Source organism: Manacus vitellinus, unplaced genomic scaffold (assembly GCF_001715985.3).
Source record: "Manacus vitellinus isolate BGI_N305 unplaced genomic scaffold, ASM171598v3 scaffold_8_pilon, whole genome shotgun sequence".
NCBI classification, from domain to species: domain Eukaryota; kingdom Metazoa; phylum Chordata; class Aves; order Passeriformes; family Pipridae; genus Manacus; species Manacus vitellinus.
The window spans coordinates 3,534,760-3,557,258 of NW_021940864.1; the positions used below are offsets into that span (position 1 = coordinate 3,534,760).

The 22,499-nt window shown below is 44.2% G+C and overlaps 1 protein-coding gene across 1 annotated transcript in view; it reads right to left on the minus strand.

Moving 5' to 3' along the window:
- Positions 1 to 12,204: 12,204 nt before the first annotated feature.
- Positions 12,205 to 22,499, minus strand: part of LOC103767644 (calpain-13) — a 52,277-nt gene continuing 41,982 nt past the window's right edge. The window contains exons 18-22 of the mRNA XM_018085208.2: positions 21,551 to 21,629; positions 18,636 to 18,752; positions 15,612 to 15,667; positions 14,552 to 14,597; positions 12,205 to 12,659 (exon numbers count right to left, since the gene is read on the minus strand). Coding sequence (XP_017940697.1) covers positions 14,571 to 14,597; positions 15,612 to 15,667; positions 18,636 to 18,752; positions 21,551 to 21,629 — 279 coding nt within the window. The 3' untranslated portion in view covers positions 12,205 to 12,659; positions 14,552 to 14,570. The remainder of the gene's footprint in view (positions 12,660 to 14,551; positions 14,598 to 15,611; positions 15,668 to 18,635; positions 18,753 to 21,550; positions 21,630 to 22,499) is intronic.

Below are 22,499 nucleotides of genomic sequence, written 5' to 3' on the forward strand. Positions count from 1 at the left end.
TGCACCCTTCATTGAAGGTGCAACCAGCTTCTGCAAGTGTGTCCTGCCAGTACAATGGAGATTCTGGTGTCACGGAGCAGGACAGAACAGCCATCATCTGGTCTTGCTTTACCTTTTATCCTGTTTGTTTACCTCACCCTGGGAGGTAGGTATGAACAAATAGTGCAGACAGGCATTTGCCCAGCTTTTTTTGACTCTGGCACACGGCAGCTCCACATAATTGCTTGGGATGGGAGTCACTGGCAGGTGGAGGCAAGGCATAGCCCAGCAACTGCTGGAGGCAGTCACTGCTCAGGACTAGCCATGCCAAGTGCTCTGCTTTCCTCCATGGAAACATGTGCATGGACACAAACACACACGTGTGCCCAGCTACCTCCTCGGGCCCCTCCCTGCACATGCAGCCATAAATGGATTCCAGCATGATTGTGTGACATTTGGGAAAAGGCAGATTAAAGTGCTAACCATTGGCAAATGCAATTATGGAAAAGTAGTTCAATAAATAGAATTATGCTCTCCTACCCCAACAAGGGATTACACCCAGGCTTTGAGCAAATGTAGGGTAAGGGGAAACCAGGTCCTGGACATAGAGATTACCAAGAATCTGGAGAAAGGCCAGTGCATGCTGCTGAAGGAAAGATCCAAGCATCCTTGCCTGCATGGATGCTGCACTGGGCTGGGCTGACCCTTTTCCAGCTTGGAAAGCCAAGGCCAGCATTCAGGTAGATGCCTTCTCCCCTGTCACCTGCCACCGCAGCAAGCCAGGGTGCAGCATAAGGAGAGATCAGACTTGTTCTGCTTTCTGGTCTGTCAGTAACCAAGTGACTTTTAAATGAAGTTTAGCTACAAAAGGGGAGCCAGCATAACTTCCCAAGCACAAATGATCAGAAACACGTACAGCTATTGATTTCCCACAGTTATTAACTAAAAGAAAGTAGTTTATTCCACCTTAACAGTCCTGTTCATTGACCAGTCAAAAAAAAAAGAAAAAAATGCTCCAAACAATCTAGCAAATGATCTCACATCAGCACATGCTCCATTTCCCTTGTAATGTCACTCTCACCTCTGGACATCAAAGAATTTTTACTGCATCTCAATTAACTCCTGGGGTGATATGGAGACACCAACAAAGGATGCAGGGGCTGGGCCCACCTTCCCCTCTCTCAACTCTTCAGATCCATCCCTAGCTCAATTTGACACATTTAATTTCCAATGATTGGATACCCACTTTGCTCTGGCCAGAGGAGTCCCCATCACTGCAGAGCAAGTACCTTCTCAAGGTGTATCAGGTGCTGAGCAGAAGGGTTTTATAGGCACATGATGACCAGGTCTCATCTCTGCATGCATTTTAGCTGAAACAAAACTGTTCTTCACTTATATTTCTGCCTTGCCAGTTTGAAGGGATATCACAATCCTGGAATCATGGAATTGTTAAGGTTCGAAAAGACCTTTAAGATCATCCAGTCCAAACATTTACCCAGCCCTGCCAAGACCACCACTAAACCATGTCCCTCAGCACCACATCTACACACCTTCGAAATACTTCCCAGGATGGTGACTCCATCACTTCCCTGGGCAGCCTGTTCCAACGCTTCGTAACCTTGTCTGTGAAAAAATTGTTCCTAATATTCAACCTAAACCTCCTCTGGCACAAATTGAGGCTATCTCCTCTTGTCCTATCACACCTGGTAACCTTATAATGCTGGGAATTTGTCTGAAGGCAGGGTCACCAAGCCCTGCTTGTCAAACCAGATCAGCCAGCAAGCTAACAAGGCCAAATACCAAGTTCAGTCAGAAACAACATAAAAGGTTGCCTGACTGATGCCAAGAAGCCAATGGACCTGAGCAATTGCTGATCATCATTTCATATTATCTAGTTGTTAACACCAGGACATCAGTGTTTCCAGCCAGAGTGTAGAACAAAGATCCTGCTACTCCTTCTCCATTGGCTTTAATGGCTGCTGCTGCTATTGTCCCCAGAGAGTGCAGAGCTCTGGCTGCTGCTTAAGCAGCAGTAAATCTAACACTGCCAGGAAATGGCTACAAATTAGGTCTGTTCCCATATTGCCAATTAAGCCTAATTAAAATGGGAAAAGAGTTGTCTTTCTTCAAAAGGAAAATAGGTTTTGAGAAAGGCACTAACTTGGATGTTATTGGTCTGATTCCTCTTTTTCTTCTGCTCCTCCTCATCATCACAGAGATCCAGATCTGTTAACTGAAGCTTTTGATAGGAAAGCCATGCTGTATTTAGGGTTTGCTTGCCCCAGCCTTGCTCTGCACTTTGGTAGCCCACGGCAGCCCAGGCTCCTCAGCTGCTGGGGCTGCACTCTGGGACCCAGAAACATGCAGCGTTGTTCCACCAAAAATGCACTGCTCATAACAGAGAGCAGAGCAGCCTGCTCTGCCACAGGGTGGAAGAGGAAGCACCCAAAAAAGCAAGGGGCTGGCCTGTGCACCAGCTGTAGATGAGAAACAGGCCCATGCTCTGCCTACCAAATGTTGAAGAGAAGAAAAGGAAGCTCAGAGTGGACCTTATTGCTCTCTGCAACTACCTGAAAGGAGTTTGTAGTGAGCTGGGGGTTGATCCCTTCTCCCAAGTAACAAGAAACAGAACAAGGATGTTAGGAAGAATTTCTCCACACAAAGGGTTGCCAAGCACTGGAACAGGGTGCCCAGGGAAGTAGTTGAGCCACCATCCCTGGAGGTATTTTAAAGACATGTAGATTGCCTACATGTGGGCAATTAGGAACATGGTTTAGTGGTGGCTTCACAGTGTTGGGGGTAGGACTCAATGGGACTCAATGACCTTAAAGGTCGTTTTCAACCTAAACCGTTCTATGATTTTAATTTGTGATTCTTTGATGATCTACAGTGCAACAATCCTGAAACCAGGGGTTCACCCTACCTTTCCCCACTAGCTCCAGTTCAGTGCAGACACAGTGCAATGCTGCCATCCCATGCCTTTGGAAACTCTGACCCAGGAATCGCACCCTCTCCCCTTCAAAACCCACTTAAAGGTCAAGAGATATTTATATTTTTTAATAAATACATTTTTTGATCTTCTAGCCTCAGAGTTCGTGTAATGTATCTGGGTCACTGGCTAAGTGTTGTCTTGGAAAAGGACTTCAGAAATCGAAAGCTGAGCACCTCACAGCATCCCCTAAACTGGGTCCCCAAACCAAGGCCACAGAAGTGCTGGATCAGGCCAGCTGAAAGGGCCATTAGCAGAGTCTCCTGCCTCCAACAGCAGACACCTTGCGAAGGGTTTAATGACCAAGACCAGTTTCCTCATGAACCAGAGGAGACGCCTTTGAGCATGGTACCCCCAGCTGATTCCTCTCCTATGAAGCTGCACCATTACTTTTCAAAGTGTTGTGAGGGTTTGGCAGCCCCTGCACCCCAAGAAGATGAGCCCCACCATTTCCAGGCCATGTAAAGCAGTACCTCATTCTGCTTGTTTGAACACACTAGCAAATGATTTATCTGCTGCTCATGGCACTTGCATTACAGAGACAATGAATGGTCTTATGCACCTGCCCTCCACTATGATTGTAGGCAGCTCTTTTCTAGACTAAGATATCCTAATCTATTTGATGATTCCTCAACCAGAAACTGCCCAGAAAACTTTGATCATCTTTGGTGTCTTTCTCTGCACATTTTTCTACTCTTCTGTGAGTGGAAGAAGGTGGGTGTGGCACCCTCGGGGCAGCCCTGACGGTACCAACGTTGGCTGTGAGCCTCTGCGTCTGCGGAGGAAAAGAATCTCCTCTGCAGGAGGGGTTTAACACCTCCAAAGCAAGCCGTGAGCTGGTGTGGCATCACCAGTCTCACCTACAAAGTGATGCATTGTACTTTGGTCTCTTGGTTGAAGGCATTTGCTGGTTGGGAGAGCTGGTCAGACAGGAGTCTGCAGTTCAATCCTGCCATCTGCAGCTCCCGGCTGGAACTGCGGGAGATTGTCGTGCCCCACAGGCAAGCTCCCGTCTGGGGATAGGCAAACAACGCCCTATTTAAACTACCTTCTCCGCAGACGTTTCTCTGTTTAAAATTCCCAGAGCAAAAAACAGGAGAAAAAGGGATTCAAGAGGAATGAATATACTGAAAATGAGATAAAGTCTTTTCTCTAATGATTAAATAGCTAAAAAACTCACCCCTTAAGTGAAAAATTAAGATGAGATTAGCCTCAGGGGATTGTCTCCTTATCAGGAGTACAGGGGGCTTATAGCTGTACTATATATATATATGTTTCTCAGATGTTCTTATCCAATCTGTCTATTTTAAGGAGGAAAAAAATGTTTGTTGAAATATTTTGGCCCAGGAAATTCCTACTTGCCAAAGCTTTGCTTGCCTTCATTGCTTTTTCATAGAATCATGGAATGGTTGAGTTGGAAGGGACCTTAAGGATCATTTGGTTCCAACCCCCTTACCATGGGCAGTAATGCTTTTCACTAGACCAGGCTGCTCAAAGCCCCATCCAGCCTGACCTTGAATACTTTCAGGGATGGGGCATCCACAATTTCTCTGGGCAACTTGTGCCAGTGTCTCCTCACCCTCACAGTAAAGAATTTCCTCCTAGTATCTAATTTAAATCTACCCTCCTTTAGTTTAAACCCATTCCTCCTTGTCCTGTCACTGTAGGCCCTTGTGAAAAGTCCTTCTAGTTTCTTGTAGCTCCTTTTAGGTACTGGAAGTTGCTACAAGGTCTCCCTGGAGACTTCTCCAAGCTGAACAACCACAACTCTCTCAGCCTGTCTTCATCAGGGAAGTATTCCAACACCTTTATTTTTGCAGGCAGACTGTTTCAAGCTTGCCTGTTTCTCCAAAGAATGAGTGCAGGCGGATCACTGGAAGTAGTTGGTAAACATTTGTTTGGACTCATAAAATCCAGCCATCAAGCAGTGCTTGAACAGACTGGTAAGAGGACATCATGACAACTTTGACCCTGAGTGCCACCAAAACAATTCTTCTGCTGGTGTGTTCCTCTGAACCACCCCTGGCTGGGTCCCACCTTAACTCCAGTAGCTATCATAATTCCCATCCAGACCTCACCACTTCAGATCCATGTGCTGGAGGAGAACATTGTGCTCTATCCATCTGAACTCCTTTATTATACATGACATGGCACGTCCCTGGATTAATGGTGTCTTCTTTTAATCAGAGCATATCTTCTCAAAAAACTGAGAAACAATCTGTTCCTGACCTATAAATTTCTACCTCTGACTTTCTACCACTGGGTACACTTGAGCCTCAGGCCTTTCTAGAGGTTTTCCAATTCTTCGGTTAAAAGTAAAAGGGAATTTTGGAAATTCTGTCCCCTTTTTTATGGACTAACTGTGGAACTAAAGAAGGAAATAACTCTTCCAGGCCTCAGTTGACTCAACAGAATCAATTCACCCATAAAGTGTCTTGAAAGCCATGAATATCTCTATAAAGATCTAATGCCAGTTATATCAAAATATCCAAAGGCTTTTGCTCAGCATCTCATGCAAAATTGCCATCTCAGTAACAGCAGCCTGTTCATTAGAGAAATGATTTTTTATAATGTGTGACTCATGAATCCCTCTAATGTAGGTCAGTAGGAATGTGTGTCAATCCACCACCAGCCTGGCAGCACAGAGGGCATATCCTGGGGACACGGCTGTGATGGCTCAGCATGGATATCACATAGTTTCCTGAACATTTCAGCAGCTTTGCAAGCAGCTTTGGGCCTTTGCCTTCCTCAAGTTGGTGCTTCCAGCTCAGCAAAGCAAAGCTGGTTGCTCAGCCTGTTGTTTCTTGGATGTGGCTAATGTCCAACAGCATGACGCTCTCCCAGCCTCAGGGAGGAGGTGAGTAATAAGACCTTAAAGTGAAATTGCTACAGGGTAAAAACCCCAGAAATTATTTTTACAAATGCGGTTTGTAAGGTAAGAACAGAAGGTAAGAAGAAAAAGCTTCTTCTATCCCATATTCTTAATTTGGCTTTAAAACTAGCCTGCTGTCTATGAAGAAGTGCCCTCAGTGTCATGCCTTCATGTCTCAGCGGCAGAGATGAGCGATTGCAGATGTCTGCCTTTCCTAGGACTTGTTCACATTAAATGAACATTAAGTAGGAGAACTGGATCTGTCACCTGCTTCAATAGCTAAGCCAAAAATGCTGTTTCCCAACATCTGTTAGCATGAAGTTGTCAGGTAAGTTGTCTGTTAATGCCTGGAGGGAGACAGAGTTTGTAAGTCCTCCATAGGGTTAGCTCTGTCAGCACCAGGAGCAGCATCAGAGCCTGCAGGAAACATACTTTCCCATGGATAAGGTGACCCCAGTTGGCATGCAGGAGTATGCCAAGATCTCTTAGCTTGTCTGGTGTGACTTTCCCAGGCCCCCGTGGTTTTGTTTCAGGACAGTGAGACACACAAACCTCCCCAGAGCATCTCTGCAGCCACTTTTGGAGCAGCCGCTTGCTGGAGGGGTTGGTGCTTGCACCAGGCAACCTCTGCAGTGGCACAGAAAGTGCTGCCTTTGCTTCTCTGTACACAGGCCCATACATGTCCAACTTCATACTCTCTGGTCCTCCTTCTTTATTCCACCAATGCCACAGAGTGTCTTCCTGCCCCATTAAAGTCCCGGGAGTTTCTGATGCCTCTGTTTTGGGAAGGAGGAGTGATGTCAACCCCTCCCCAGGCCAGAGCCAACATCCAAAGGAGCAGTTTGAAATGCCGAGTGCTACAAAGACCAGAATTCCCCTGTGCTACCTTTAATGAGAATTCAAATAATAGGTGATACATAAGGTAAAATGCTTAATATGAAATTTTCTCTGGCCTTTCCTTGGATGCTCCCTTTGGCTTCCTAACATCTTCAGCCTGGTTGGAGGGCTTCAGCCAAGGGACCTCAGTGGGAATGAATGACATCTGGGGGCCACAGGTCAGGTGTCCAGTTCATCTTCTAAGTTTTATTAAACATTGTGCTGGCCATTACCAATTACCTTCAAAGCCTGAAACTGTATTTTTTTCCAATGGGAGGAAAAAAAATCCCTTGGTTTCTTCTGATGAAATAATGAAAAGTGAAGCTTTTATGCCAGTGCCTAAGAGAAAAAAAGAAAGTACCTGAAAAAGAAAAATCTGGCACTTACAGCTGCTATTTTCTTTTAACCATTCTTCTTGCCATCCAGTAAAATCAAGACAACCTGACAACCTCAATTTCATTCCACATCTCCTTTCACCTCTGAGCTCTAGATCATGTGGAATGCTAGTCTGGAAAAAAAACCCTAAACAACTAGATACATTAGAAGTTCTGTATATTAATGACTGTGTTTAGGTTTTGCAAATCAAACACACCATTAGTAAACAAAGCACCTTTCTGCCCCACGGATGCAGGTGTTACCTCTGTCCCTCAGAGATAAAGAAAAAGGGGTTTTAGGCCATGAAATCCGAGGATGATGGAGAAGGTTCGCCCCATGGCTGTGCCTCCCACCTTGTCCCAGCATTTGCACTGCATGGAGCTGGGAGTTACCATTACAGTCCAGCTCCTTGGTATCAGGCAAGCAAAACAAATAAAGAGACAAGGACAGTGGATATAAGACACAGGATGAGCAAGAGCCATTCCTCCCACTTTTCACATTTTCACTTTTCAATCTTCCCACAAATTTTTCATTGTGAGAGAGCTCTACTCCACTAAGCTGCTCTTTTCCTGATTTCAGACTAGAAGATCATTTGCAATCTGCTCTGCTGACTCAAAATGCCTATGGGATATCACCCTAGAGAACACACATTGTATTGAATACCAAGTACCCCTCATACAGGCAATAGTACTCCCTCCTTCTCTCCATGGTAGGCATTTCAGCTCAAACCCTGGGAATGCTTCAGGAGATGCATTCATCATCTGGCTGAATAATTCAGCTTATGGAGATGATACATTTCCTCCCCCTTTCTTGAATGCATTGCTTTTAAATGCATGATACTGTTTGCACAATAATCTTTCATCTTGCACAGCTAGCCTCAATACAGAGGTGTTTCTGTGGCAGCTTTGCATTTGATGCTAGATGGCAGCAAATATAATGGATGGCATGTAAAGCAAGGAAATAATATTTCCTCAAGTGGAAAGCTGTATGTATTATTTAATCAGCACCGGCCTCATATGGGCCAGTTTTTCTCTCTGGGAAGGGACATGGATTGGTTCCCCCAAACCTTTGCTGTCCCAGAAGCAATACCAAATTTCTGTGAGGCGCTACAACAAAGATCCTTCCCATGGTGGTTTAGGGAAGAAGGGCAAGGGAAGGACTTGGATTTAAGTCTTGCAGTACTTTGCCCTTAGGGTGTGAATACGTTTCCCAGGGGCTTTCTGAGTGACAGGTTTCTGCCTGACAAGTGCTGTGAGCAGTGAGAGACTGGAGCTCAGGCCAGAGAGCCTCTAGATGTCACTGCCAGGCAGCAGAAATGGACCCCAGTGCCACAGCAGGCTGGGGACACCCGGCCCAGGCACAGCTGGCAGCACAGCTGGCAGAAGGCACACAGGCAATGGCCAGCTTGGTGGGGGGCATTGGGAAACCTGCCCTGGAAAGGCTGATGCACTCTCAGACTGCCTGGGCATCCCCCTCCCCAGGGCTGAAAAGCTGCAGCTATCACAGAGTGGGACCAGGTGTAAGGAGTGCAGCTAGAAATTGCAGGATAAGGTATTTCATGTAAGGAATTGACAGGTAATAGTAAAATATTTCAGCTACAACCCTGCAGCAAAGAGATCCTAAAGACAAGTGCTAAGGCTCAGCATGATAATGCCAAACACAGCTGGTAATCCCCACCAGAGAAATGATCCCAACTTTTGTCTGTGCTCCTGCTGAGCTACCTAAGTATGGAAGGGAGGTCACTCTTGGCAGGATTTCCATCTGCCTCCTACTCAGAGAAGGACAGGTACCTCTTTTGAGAAAGGGTCACATCTCCCTGAAGGTGGCAGGAAGAGCTGAGCATTCCCAGGCACCCCTCCAGGCTGCACACTGGAATACCAGTCCCCCACTGCTGCACCCTTGGCCAAGAGATGCCTGTGACTCTGCAGCTCATGGACAGGGCATTTGCTGTGGTGTGGCATGATTGATCCCCACTTTGAGAAATGCATTGCACTAAGAAACAAAAATAAAAATGACTAGTGTGTGCCATAAAGTGCATTGGCCAGTGGGCTGCTCACAGCCAGGGTCAAACCCAGCCTTCCCTGCTTCAGCCATTGAAGCTGAAGGTTATGGAATAATGTGCCTTTTTTTTCCCCCTGAAAAGTGTGAAAGCTATTCTGTATAAATGGCAGCAGTTTCTCTGTGAGAAACTGAGGCACAGCCAATGATGGAGAGAGAGGTTCAGTTACTTCAAAACTGGCCATGGAGTCTCCTATACCACAACAGCAGGATGTGTTCACTGAGACAGGGATATCAAAAGCATGGCCTCTAGGGCATCTGGGAAAGCCTTGATCCAGGCTGCATGTTCTGGAAACACCTTCAGAAGTAGGCAAGACATGCAAGAGCTTCCTCCTCTGTCCATCCTGAGATGACTTGGGCATGGCCTCTGCCAGGTAGATGTGAGACATGGGCCTCTGAGTCTCAGAAGAAGGGCAGTTAACAGCAGGGCTTTGAGATCTACATCCAGAGATTATGCTTGCAGGGTCAGCTGTCACCACTTCTGCACCAAAGTCCTTCTAATGCTAATGGTTGGCTTAGATCCTACCTAATTTCATCAGCTCTATATCCCATCTTCAGTGCTAGGGAGCTCAGCATCACTAATCTCATCTGCTTCAGCTTCTCCTTCTTCACATTGCCTGCTTCTTACTCTCTTGAGGGTTTTAGCCTCATGAAGATTTAAAAATAGAGCATTTGTTTGAGGTCCTGCTCTTCAATTTCTAACAGCAGATTCTCTTAAGGCTTTTCAGACTTGTGTCCCTGAGGACTGGAAACTGATTTTAATCAAAAAAATTAGAGATGATATTATCATAATTGGATGAATCTCAAAGCTTTCACAAATGCCAGAAACCTCATGGGGATCACACTGACATTTCAGAGCTGGCAAACACAGATGAAGGGGCACTGAAGATTTTAATAGGGGCACCATCCCCATAAAGTTGGCCTTCACAGCTTAATCACACAAAGATGATATGTAGACGTTTTCCCTCTTTATCTAACACCCCACTGATCTGAGCTGCCTTTGTTTTCAATGTTGGACCCTGTGTTTTTGAAATGTATTAAGCTTCTTGTTGCTTTTGGAAATAACAGTCACTGCTGTATTATGGCCAAATCATTGTTTTTCTCCCTATTGACCCTCTTTTTTTTTTTTTTCTTTTCAGGCTACCAAACACCCTTGACTTTGCTTGTGGGATGGTTAATCAACAAGTCTGTCACAATGATGGATTCCTCCTGAATTGTTGCTTAATTAGCTTGGTTGGAGGTATAAATCAAGTGGAATACCAATTCTTCCAATGCCACAGACAGGCAGCCACGCTCAGCTTGACAGCAGTGAGTTATTACTCTCTGCCCCAGTGCAGGATCAGCACGCAGGCACCAGCCCGCAAACAAAAAGGGGCTGCGTGTTTCTCCCTGAGACCACTGGTGTGCACAGACCACAGAGGCCACACACACCTGAGAGAAGGTTGGTGGGATGCAGGTGAAGGTGGGCTCTGGCTGGCAGTGTCTGCAGGGCACCAGCTGCAGAGGCTCTGTGCGCGGGCACACACGTGCGCCTTTGCATGGGAAGGGCATCATCCCCAGTGCCTGCTCACAGGGAGGCAACTCCTGCATTGGTGATGTCTCTCACCTGGGATGTCTGGTGTCTGTGCTAGCCTTTTAATGAAGAAGAGACATTTCAGTCTCTGGCCAGACTAAGTTATGAGACAAGGATCTCTGTCTCATGACAAGCAGAATTGCCTTCTGCGGAAAAGCAATTACGCATTGTAACAAAAGAAGTAATACATTGTCTGCAAATTAAGATTTTTAAGATTGATCTTAATAGCTTGGTATTTTTATAGATAGGACTTTCACACAACAAGAATGTATTTGAACCAGTTGACTTGAGCTGAATTTTTCAATTTTAACAGAGGTGACTTCTGTGTCAGCTTATACCCAGCAGGTCTGAGCTGTTTTGAGCATCCCTGACCTCTGTGGTGGACATCATCCAGAAGTACTTCAAGATTTCTACTTACCTTTTTTTGATTCCCAGGCTAAACTAAACATGCATACTTCTCTGAAATGGATCTACTGATATGCCTTTTTTAGCAAAGCATATTTTTTTTCCATGGCCACATTTTTTATTCATCTTCTCTCTTTGCCAACAATTTCAGAGAGCTTAATCACTGATTAATGATTTCAGGTGGGATGTGTAATCGCATTTTCAAAAAGGAATCAGTTTGTTTAAAAGTTACTGAAAAATATTAGAATAGTCTCATTTTACTGATCTCACTTTCACTTCATTTTCAGTGGAAAAGTGGGTTCAGTGGCCCCTCTTGCACAGGGCTTAACATGCATGAGTAAAGCTCTCCAAGCCGCTAAATGAGACAGTGATGCAGATTCACCTAATGATAACAAAGTCTCTTCTTTACCTTGTGATGTACTTATTGCTCCAGTGTGTAACATCTCACTGCCAAATGGGTAAATAACGTTGTTAGCGTGCAGATGCCTCGATGGAAACTTGTACCGAGGGTCTGGGTGAGGCACAGTGTGAATTATATTGCCATGGCAACCCTGAATCTCTTTCATCCATTGACATTTGCATCCTTCTTTTTTGGCATTTTCACAGAGTCTTCAAAGATTATTTTTTTCAATAGTTGATTAGAATAGATCACTAAATTTGCTGTTATCACCATGATAAAAAGGTATGAAAATGAAGTTCACTGTGGGTACAGAAAGGTTACAGTTATTTTGCAGATTTAAGTTAAATTTGTGAGCGTGAATTATGTCTGAAGAAGCTCTATATTTTTTAAAACATCAGGACAGAGGAAGAAAATGCAGTTCAGATAAACTTGTCTCTTCCAAGACAGTCCTGATATAGATGTTGGAAGTCAGGAAAAAACACTGAACAATCTGTTCAACATCTCTAATATGCCTCCTTATTGCTGTAGGAAATAAAATGGAATCCCTATAGATGAACTCAAATATGCTCAAGACTTTTTTTAAAAATAATTTATTCATAAAAAGTATAAATAAAATCAAAAATCTTCTGGTGTTATTTATGAGTTGTGACTAATTTCTTTAATCTTTTTCTGGCATTTAGAAATGGTACACAAGCAAATTAAGAAATAATTCAAACAAAACTCTGTCTGAATTGTTTTTGTAACCTACACAATACACAGTCCTTCCACACAAAAGGCATGTTGTTGTTCTTATTTGCAATTGGGTTAATGGAGCTGTTCCTGACTTCTGTGCAGGTTCTCCTGATGAGGAGAACCAGCCGTACTATTTACGGGAAGAGGAGAGGAGATTGCTTGCCCAGACCACTAAATACTACCAGCTTGCCTAGAGATCACTCTCATTAGCTCCTCTTCTCTCTCCAATGCAACTCCAGTTTGCCTGAAAAGGACTCTTTATCCCAACATCTGGGTACTATCCAGTGTAACCAAACTGCCCATGGCTTCAGTCCTTCGCAATGGTTTTTCAAGAACCCCATGGATGGCTTTTGTATGGGATGGCCTTGGGCAGTGTTCTACGAAGGAGCAGAGAAGCCACCTAAAACAGAGGTAAAAACACTCACTCAAAACACAGACAGCTTCAGGTCAGTCTTTAGGAATCACTAATGAGAATATTTTTTCCAAGGGAATTTTTTCAGTGGACGTCAAGCGTGTTTTTCCACATCACTCATAGTTCATTAGGCTCTAGTTTAAACAGTCTCAGTCCTCCAAGGGGTCGTGTGCCATGACTGCCCAGTCTCTGGCTGCAAGTGTCTGCTAAATTGCTCAAGTGAACTGCTTACAAACACCCTACAGGCAGGATTTCATTCCAAACCGGTAAGTGAAAATTATGATTAATTATATATTCCCAGAAGTTATGATCAGTTTATGAATGATTCATGAAAGGGAAAAAAAAAAGAAGACTAAATGCACTATGAATATAATTTGCAAGTAACAATTTAAGCAACTTCATCTCCAAAAGTGAAGTCCTTCTAGCCTCATATTTACCTAATGATAGTCTGCAGTGCAAGTGCTGTGTTGTGAATATTCTGTTTCCACACATCAACACATCAAAATGCAGGTTTGCACTGTCCAAAGCTCTCCAAATGCAGAGGGCAAACTTTTTGAACAAACAACTGTGTGCAAACAGAGATCAGAAGGGTGAAAGCATCACAGTGTTGAGTGATAAAGCCCAGCTCCTGCTGCAGATGGACACTGGATGTAACTAGGAGCCAAGATAGAAGAGCAGCTGGGCAAGAATGCCATCCTGGAGCCAAGGGTGAAAGACATGGAGGCATGCCTGCTTTGGGCCTGAACCTGCCATGCTTTCTCCCTGGGGGAGTGTAATTTACACCCTAGTTATACATTTCCCCTTACAATTTCTCACCAAAGCTGGCATCCAGTGTCAACTGCCTTCAGAAATAGGGTGTGAAACACCAGAGATGCTGTTCATGTATTATTTATTATTGTAATTCCTGTCTATCGGAAGGCTCATCTGAATGCATTTCCTGGATTTCAATAGATGTCCTGGGTTTGGTTTGGGGGTTTTTTTTGTGGGAGTTTTGAGTTTTTTCACTCCATTTTTGAACCGGTTTGATAAGGAATGTGTGTGACTTTGCCCAAGGATGCTCCATGAATTCCTGGGGTCAACAATGGCAGGAGGCTACTGGCTCTGCACTGCACATTTTCTCTAATTTCTTCACTGTTTTGCTCCTCAGTGACAAATGTCTGGGACCAGCACTAACACTTTAACCAGTGTAACTGCCAACAGTTACATCCCAGAGGGTCAGTAGAGGCACGATGGCCGAGATGGTTTATGGATGTATAAACAGAGCAAGTTTTGCAGGAAAAGGCAGAATCCTTCATGAAAACTAAGTAGCAAAATTGGAAAGTCCAGGTAAACTTCAGAGGAAAAAAGCCCCTCTCTAGGCCTGACATGCAGGGACCAAACATGAAGTGAAGCACAAGATGGGGACTGTTGTTCAAAGGTAAACTAAATCACATAATTCAGTTAAAAGTGTGGAATCACACTGACTAAGAAATCTAAGTAACTTCATATACCCACCCTCTACTTGACTTTACATTTGCTGCAGCTATGTAAGATATGCAGGGGTAATTGTACCTCTCAGAAGAAGACAAAAAAAAAAAAGAAGTTCTGCTTGCTGATCTGTTGAAAATTTATTACCTCAGGTGGGAACCAGGGGCAAGTGGCTAGCTGAGCCATTGGTGTCTGTGTAACTGATAAGGTGATCACCAATTCCCCAGAAAAAATAGCTCTAAATCCAAATCCCTTGGCAGCCCCTCTCCAGCCCTGCTCATGCCACAGCTCTCATCTTTCTCTAATATAATCCCAGGGTGAGCTTTCTGTAAGGCCCCCACTCACATTCCCTGTGTCCACTGTAAGGGCACCCACCCCCTCTTCTCAGTTTGTATAGTACTGAGATTTCTTACCATGAGCTCTGACATTCCTTTAGGTGTACATGACAAGAGTCAGCCACTGCAAAAAGGACAAGAAAAGGTACATTTAGATAGTGGTTACACTGAGTCTTCAGACTGTGTCTTGGTGCCTTCAGGCTCTGACCCGATGACTATGGTCCTTTTGTCCTGCACAGGATAGTTAAGGAGTTTTGGAATTGCCTTTTCCCCTTATTACAATTCAGACCCAGAAACACTTTCCATATGTTGCTTTCCATGATAAATTATTGCAGCAGCTGCAGCAGGAGCAATTGCTTGGAAAGGACGGCACCTGCCTGATTGCAAGTGGAAAGGATAGCAACCTCTGGGAATCTGCTTATCCTACAGACTACCCTAAAAAACAGGTTCAGGTCTTCTGCTTGCAAACTGTGCTCCCGCCCCTGCTGCAAAACAGATTTAATGAACTGTGAGCCACTGCACTAACCACAGAGTGTAAACAGGAGCTGGCAAGATTGTAAAAGGTTTTTTTAAAAAATCTTTTTAAACACTAGGTTGTCAAATAACAGTCCCTAGACTGATAAAATGCAGCACTCAGGCATATCACTATGGAGCACAGCAGGATTTTTGCTTCAGACTAACTGATAAAAAGCTTGATGTATCCCCATTCAGCTTGCTATCCTTCAGGCTGTGCTTTTAAGACAAACAGCAGCAGCAAACATTTGTCTGCTATTTCTTTCTTAAAACCAAGATGTTTTGCAATTCAGGATTAACAGATGGGGCGGTAAGAAATGAGGGCATGGATTTTATTATTTTTTTTGTCACTTCCTCAAAGTCACTTTGAGCAATGTTTCCAGCAATGACAGGCTGGCATCAGTAAAGGAAGCCTCTGGGCTTTGGCCATGGATGGCCACCCCTGAGCTGTGCTTGCCCTCGTGAGGCTTTGTGACTGGGGCCAGGGAACCCCAGGGAAATATCTCCACATATTATGCACCTCCTGCCAGGCAAACATTCACCACTGTTGGTGTCAGAGGCAAAAGCCCTCTGGAGGGGAGGGGAAAGGAGGGGAGGAGGGGAGAGGGAGAGGGAGCATTCTTACCTCCATTGCCGTCATCGACATTCGTGATCCGCCCTCTGCTAAGTTTTGAAATGCATCTAAGGGCAGTACAAAGAAAATCTTAATTCATGAGGAGGAAGCAGGAATGCAAAGCAGACATAAGGCAGTGGCAGCTGAGAAGCAGAGCTGCAATCCCTGTTCTGGGATGCTCTGCCTGGCTCAGGTGCCTCTACCCACACTGTCCTGCCTGGCCAAATCTCATTTCTGTGCTTGGTACCCCCTCTGCCTTGGCCCTGGGGTCACAGCCTGGGAAGGCATCCCAATTTCAGGGCTGGAATTTGGAAGAAGTGTAGACACAGGGAGTGCTCAATGTGGCTGCTTTCATCTCCTCTCATAATTTGTTTCGATTGTTTTCCTGCCTGAAGACTGACAGTAGAATGGTGAACTAATGAAACACATCTTCCCACAGGGAAACTTTCTGTTGGTCCTTTTCCATCCTCCCTGGCAGTGAGTGATCACAGTGTGCCCTAAAGAAAGTGATTCTCTTGAAGTCATTAGTATGCCTTGCAAGCTTTTTCCAGGGAATATAAATGCAGATGCTGCTGTTATTCAGCTAGAGTTTGAAATTAACATTGCTGAAAGTTTTTTGACTGAACACTTTGCCATCAGAAAATTTAAATCCATTCGAATATTGATATTCTATGTGCACATTTATACTGCAATTTGTCTAGGAGAAACCTTCAAACCCAAGTGTTTGGATAAACTCAAACCACACCACTTTGAGGTTTTTTTATTTATTTTGAAATTACTTTTCTCCTAGAAATGTGCTGTTATAAACAGTAATAAAAAGTCGAAACAAATTTAAGTCTGTCTATCCTTGAATGACATGTTTCTCCAGGAGCCTGTTTCCCAGCCTGAATGAAAAAGACTTGTAATATCATGCATGTTTTGGAACCTGCCCAGTCTTAGAAAAAAGTACAAGGCTGCTGGGAGAGGGTAGGAACAGGGTACCAAGGCTCATTGCTCCTCTGCCCCTGAGGAAGCAACCAGAGCTATTCATATGGTCCAGAGTGAAGAGGAAAGCTAACACGGTGAAGCACATCCAGCCTACACTGCTCTGAAGAAAGGTATAGAACAAGGAAATCCCCATATTGCACTCCATCCCTTGACAAGGTTGTATTTGCAGGGCTAGGCTTGCACCCAGCAATCTTTTTAGGAAAAAATGGCAGCGCTGAAATTACCTCCTCTGGGCAGAGGTAAGTGCCTCTTTACTGCTTCATTAACTCCAGTTAAATAGAATTTGCAAAGGAGCTGCTGCTTTTGGTTTGGGTCTCATCTCTGGCTATCTTGAAAGGATGAGTAATGATTTAATGGGACAGATTTTGTCTTCCCTGCTGCATTCACATCATCATAAAGGTTTACTGCCTTTTATTCCCACTTGGCACCCTTATCCTCTCCTGTAACTGACTTATTCACAATGATTTGAAAAGTCTGAGAAATGTATTCCATGTTAAACCCTCTGTAAAATGATAACTGAAAGAGTTGAGAGCATTTTAAAATTCTCATTACAAATAGCAATGAAACTTTTAGAGGCTCCTTTCCACATGGATGTAGATGTTTTGTCTTTATATTCGCACTTATAATGTAAGAGGATCCTTTTTAGATGAAAAAAATTACCATGGTATTAATTTAGGCATAAGAACTTTCATCTACTGCAAGTGACATGCATAATAACAAAAAAATGGGTGTTTACAAGCTATCTTCTTCTTCTTCTTCTTCTTCTTTTTTTTTTTTAATGAAAGCATTAAAATCAGGACATGCTCTGACTTTCTGAGCTGCTTCTGCTGTACTCCCTTGAAATGGGATTTTAGGCAGTGTCATCCGAGCGGATCTGCTGACCACTATTGGCCCATTAAACATCAGTGGCAAAAACACATGGGACAAAATGAACACTCATTTCCATGCACTGTTGAAACCCTGCTCATTTCAAAGATGAGATAAATTGCTGTAATGATGTTCTAGCACCAGGGTCACAATTGCTCGCTTTGTTTAACTACCAGTATTTCCAGTCAAAACACTTATTATTAGAGTAGCAAAAATTATGCTTTCGTAAAACAGAATTGCATTCACATTTAGGCAAAGGCTTATTTATTTCTCCTTGCAACTGCCAGACAATAGCTGGATGCAACACAGAGCACGGGTTCGTTATCCACTGAGAAAGATCTCAGACCTTCTCCTTACCAGAAAACTGAGAGAACTTCACTGAAGTTGGTGGGAAAAATATATATCTCTAGTTTAAAAAAGAAAAAAAAGCCCCTCCCTAGCTGTGATTCAGACTTCTCTGTGTTTTAACAGAAAGAGAAAACTGCCTTCCACTTGAGATGAGGCACTTCACTCCTGTTCACTGAGCATCACTGAAGGCAGTGTCCTCTCAGTGGTACCAGCAATGCTTCACACCACCCTGGAGGAAGCTCTGCTGTGGACCATGATGCTCAAGCTTCTGTGGAAGAGCACCAGCACAGGACACATCTTGTTTTTGGAAAACAAGTCTTAGTGCATAGGGGCTTTAAGGACAAGCCTGCAGGGGCCAGGCTAAATTCTTGCAGCAGAAAAAGACTGACAGCTGAAGAAGCTTTGGATATACATTGTCATTGCTCCTCAGCAGGGAAAAGCACAGGGCATCTGAGTGTCACTGCAGCCCACAGGCACTCGATGAGCTCTGATGGGAAACTGGGGGCCCACCTTCCTTCTGGCCTCTGTCAGTGAGGGCATATCACTGAATTCCCAGCTGCTGCTTTCTCTCAACGCTAAACTGCCCTCTACCCGGTGGTTGCTCCTGTGGGCAGGAGACAAATCTGGCTTTTGACAAACAGGCTGCCCCAAGGGATTCCTGGACCATGCCTGGACTTTGGGCAAGTCTGTTACTTCCAAACTATGCTGTTAGACATGTATTATCATGTGTAGTGTCGTGTCCCTTCCCTCCTGCTGCTGCCCTCCATCTGGCTTTGCAAACTCCCCTGCTGCCACGTCCCCTGCCCATGCCCAGGCCCCGGTGCTGACACTCACAGGTCATGGTTTCGAGGCGCATCATGCAGCACACAAAGTCAGAGAAGCCAATTCTCCCCGCGGCGTCGCCGTAGCGCAAGACCAGCAGACGCAGGAGCTGGTCGTTAGTGGCCAGGCCTGTGGAGGGAAGAGGAATGACAGCACTGGAAGATGACGGATGGGCTCTGATGGCCTTGTGCACCCTGCAAAGAAGCTGGGGCTCTCCCTCAGCCCCCCACCCTGTCATGCCAGCTCTCTGCACCCCTGGACAGCAGCCTGTCTTTCCACAGTTTTGTGCCTAAGAGTCACAGTAGGGTAATGGAAAATCAAAGTTGTCTTACTCACTTACTCGGATCGTGGCTTAAGTCAGCAAGCAGGAAACACTGAGCTAACTAATCTAGTATTATCTTGCTTTGCCTTTTTAGCTTTTATTTTCTGTAAGAAAGGGTGGTTTTCTTTGGCTCATAGCTGTTAAAGTCTGAGTGAAGCATTTACAATAGCACTGGCACTTTCTGCTAAACAGGGAGATGCTGCATGCTCATGCTATTATGCAGTACAGCATGCCTGGGATTCTTAATTTTTATATTTTCTCTTCTATTAGAAAATGGCAAAGAGTGCATTTCTTTTTTATTAGTTGATTATTCAGTATTTGTGTCACAGTCTGTTTGGATGGAAATTGGTATTCAATTGAATGAACAAAAATTGCCTTTTAGAATGATTCTTTTATTAGTTAAATAAAGCTACCCTAAATGTGCTGGCTATATAAGAGGAATGATTTAAATATATTTTGCACTAAAAGCTGATTTGCGAAACAAAAGGGAAATTTTCTGCAGAGAGCTGGACTGATAGCTTCGGTTTAATGCCTTCTCTGAGACTTCAGAAAAGTCTCATTTGCTCACTCCCAGTTTTAGTGGCTCAGCTGGATGAGAAGTAACTTTCCTGGCTTTTCAACCAGCTCTAAACTTTTCAGTTTTAAATGAACTCATCATGGAGCTAAATTAGTTGAACAAGCAGAAATAAAAGAAATAGCTTCTCTACACCTGTGTAGGGAGAGATAGAGCTGATGGAGGTGGTTTAGTACCACCACTGGCAAACTAGTTGCATGAGCCTAGGTGGAGGTCTCCAGCAGGAAGCAGATACACAAAGCTGAATATTTAAAGAATCTAAATACATTTGGGCTTAAGATACATTTCAAATTAAGGTAAACCTGATTTTAGATTCTTTTCTCAGGAGAAAAAGTTAGTAATTAAAAATAAATCTATTTAATGAAATGTCTTTTTTTTATTCTGGTTTTTAACCATTGCCAAGAACCACTGAGGCAGTAAGCAATGAATTCTATCTATTTTTGACCTTTTGAAGAGAGTGGGAATTCAATCAAGCTCTCTCTGGAGAGCAGATTCCAGCAAACATTGTAGTGCTGCTTATGAGATGCTATAATCACGTCTTACACTAGTAAAACACCAACAATTTGTCCTGGTCAGTCTGGGATGTAATTGCTCTGAAATCTGCACACCTGGCAACATCTCTCAATTAACCTCATCAACAAGTCCTCTCTGTTCCCAAGACAGATATGTGCAGTTCCTTATTTAAAAGGCTACTCCCTGCTCTGCTTTTAGCCAAGCTTTAAAATACAGATTCAGTTTCCCTATTTTTAAAAGTTATTTTGATGCATTTACTGTTGTCAGTGAGGAGTGTGTAAATACACCAGGCCAGTGCCCCTGCATTTCAGGGCAGCAATGCTGTTATTACAGCTGGCCTGCTTTACTCTGCCCCATCCTTATCATGCTTGGAAGCATTAGCAAAACAGTGAAAATTACACACACACTTCAGTGTTTTGCTGGGAAAAGCACCAAACACTTCAGGGAACAGCTGGCAAAGATGTTGTATTGTTAATGTATTTAGATACATTAACACTATTCCCAGAGGCAGCACCAAGCTCCCAAACACCTTCTGGGGTCAGCTGCTCCTTCTTGCTTAAAAGCCAGGACTGGGATCATCCTTTTGCCAAGCCAGATTCAAATGTAGCTGTCTGGCTCAGAAGACAGCAATAATGAGCTTATAATTTTCTTCTTCTTCCCCACTCAAAACTGCCAAACATGTATTGAATTTGCCATTTAATAGTGTCTTTTTATCTCTTCAAATAGCTGCACTGCTTTGGCTGACAGGACTTCTCAATGTACAGTTTTCCTCCCAGTTTTACACTTTAGCATCTTTCTTACAGAATGGACCTGGCAGCTTCTCCTTTGACATTTGGCAAGTCAGTGCTGCACTCCTCAGGCACATGCTAACACTCTGCCCACCTCTCAGCCACAAATAATTTACATATAACATTCCCCGAGCTGATGTGTTCCACGGATAGCAATCCTGCACCAGCTTCCTCCTGGGGACAACATCCCTCCGAGCTCAAAGTAGCCAAATGGGAACTTCTCTAATAAGAGGATTGCTGTGTCAGAGATGCATTTCATACACAAAGTCACCAGAGGGACAACCCAGCTAAACTGCTTCACTCATGTAACAGCATCCCCTGCACTCACTGCAAGTTTCAGCACTCAGTAGCCAACAGAGGTCAGTGCAAACTAAATAAATGCCTGTCACTGTGATTTTCCTTCTAGACTTAGTCACTGCCATGGAGAGAAACTGCAGGAATTGGGGCAAGTGCAAGCATCCACTGTTCCTTGCTCCTTTCCTCTACTGGATATTTCACCCATGACCTAGAGAGACTATAGATAACCTAGTCTGGCCAATGCTGCACTTCTCTGCATCTCTGCTGGCTCCCCAACACAGAGCTCTGGGCAGAGCTGTGATCTAACTGGCACCTCTGTGAAATCCAAACCACTTTCTCCCTGAATCTCTTTTTTCTTTCCTCTTTCTTTTTCATCCTTTCCTTCACTGGCACAGGGACGAGAAAGGGAGCTGTTCAACACCTATGGGTGTACCTGCTGTGTGTATCGCGCCCTTCAGTTCAGCAGCATCAAGAAATCCAGAATGGTTTCTGTCTTCCTTCCTGAAGATATCCTAAAAAACAGTGTAAAGGCAGAATTCAAGCCCTTAACACCATTACCCAAATTTACTACCACACCTAATTATGTATGCTTTTCTTCCTCCATAAATAGGCTACAAGGAAGTTTAACAGATGAGATGGAATGGCCATGACAAGGGAGACCCATTTCCAGAAGTCTCTGACAGAATGTTACTTTGTAAGAAGCCCCACAGTTTTGTGTAGGTGGAAGCCTTTTTCCTCACTCTCCCTGTCTTATGTGTGCAAGCAAGCAATGGGGATACTCAACTTCACTGACAAAAAGGCATTGTCCATAACATGTGAAATAAGCCAGGAGTCCTTGAGTCCCAGAATGGTGTGGGGTCATCTTTTCTAACATACAACAAGCCACGCTTGATGTGTTGCCAGTGGGAAGAGTGCTGTTGCTAGATGGGGAACTGGCACCCCATGTCCAAAGAGGCTCAGATTATCTCAAGAGGGATGAAACAAATTAGAGCCCAACTCAGGCTTCAGGAAACCTTCCTGTCCTGCACCAAGACTGAAAGAGAAGGACCTGACACAGAGAAGCTGCCATGCATGTCCCGACTGGGATTTTAGGTGGGACCCTAAATACCATGCTACTGTTTTCACTGCTTCCAGACCTAATGCTTATCCCGGAGCAGAGACATTTTTCCCAGACAGGCTTTCATTGGATCCTACACATTTTACTATGAACTGCAGCACTGAGGAAGTGACATTTTTCAGGTGACTCTATTCAAGAACTCGTTTCAGCTTAGAAAGCTTTTTTTAAAAAAATACCAGTGGTGGCACAGACACAGAGATTTCCATCAAATTCTGAGCCTAATTGGGCTTCCTATCTTTATCCAGATTTCCCTCAATATTCTCTG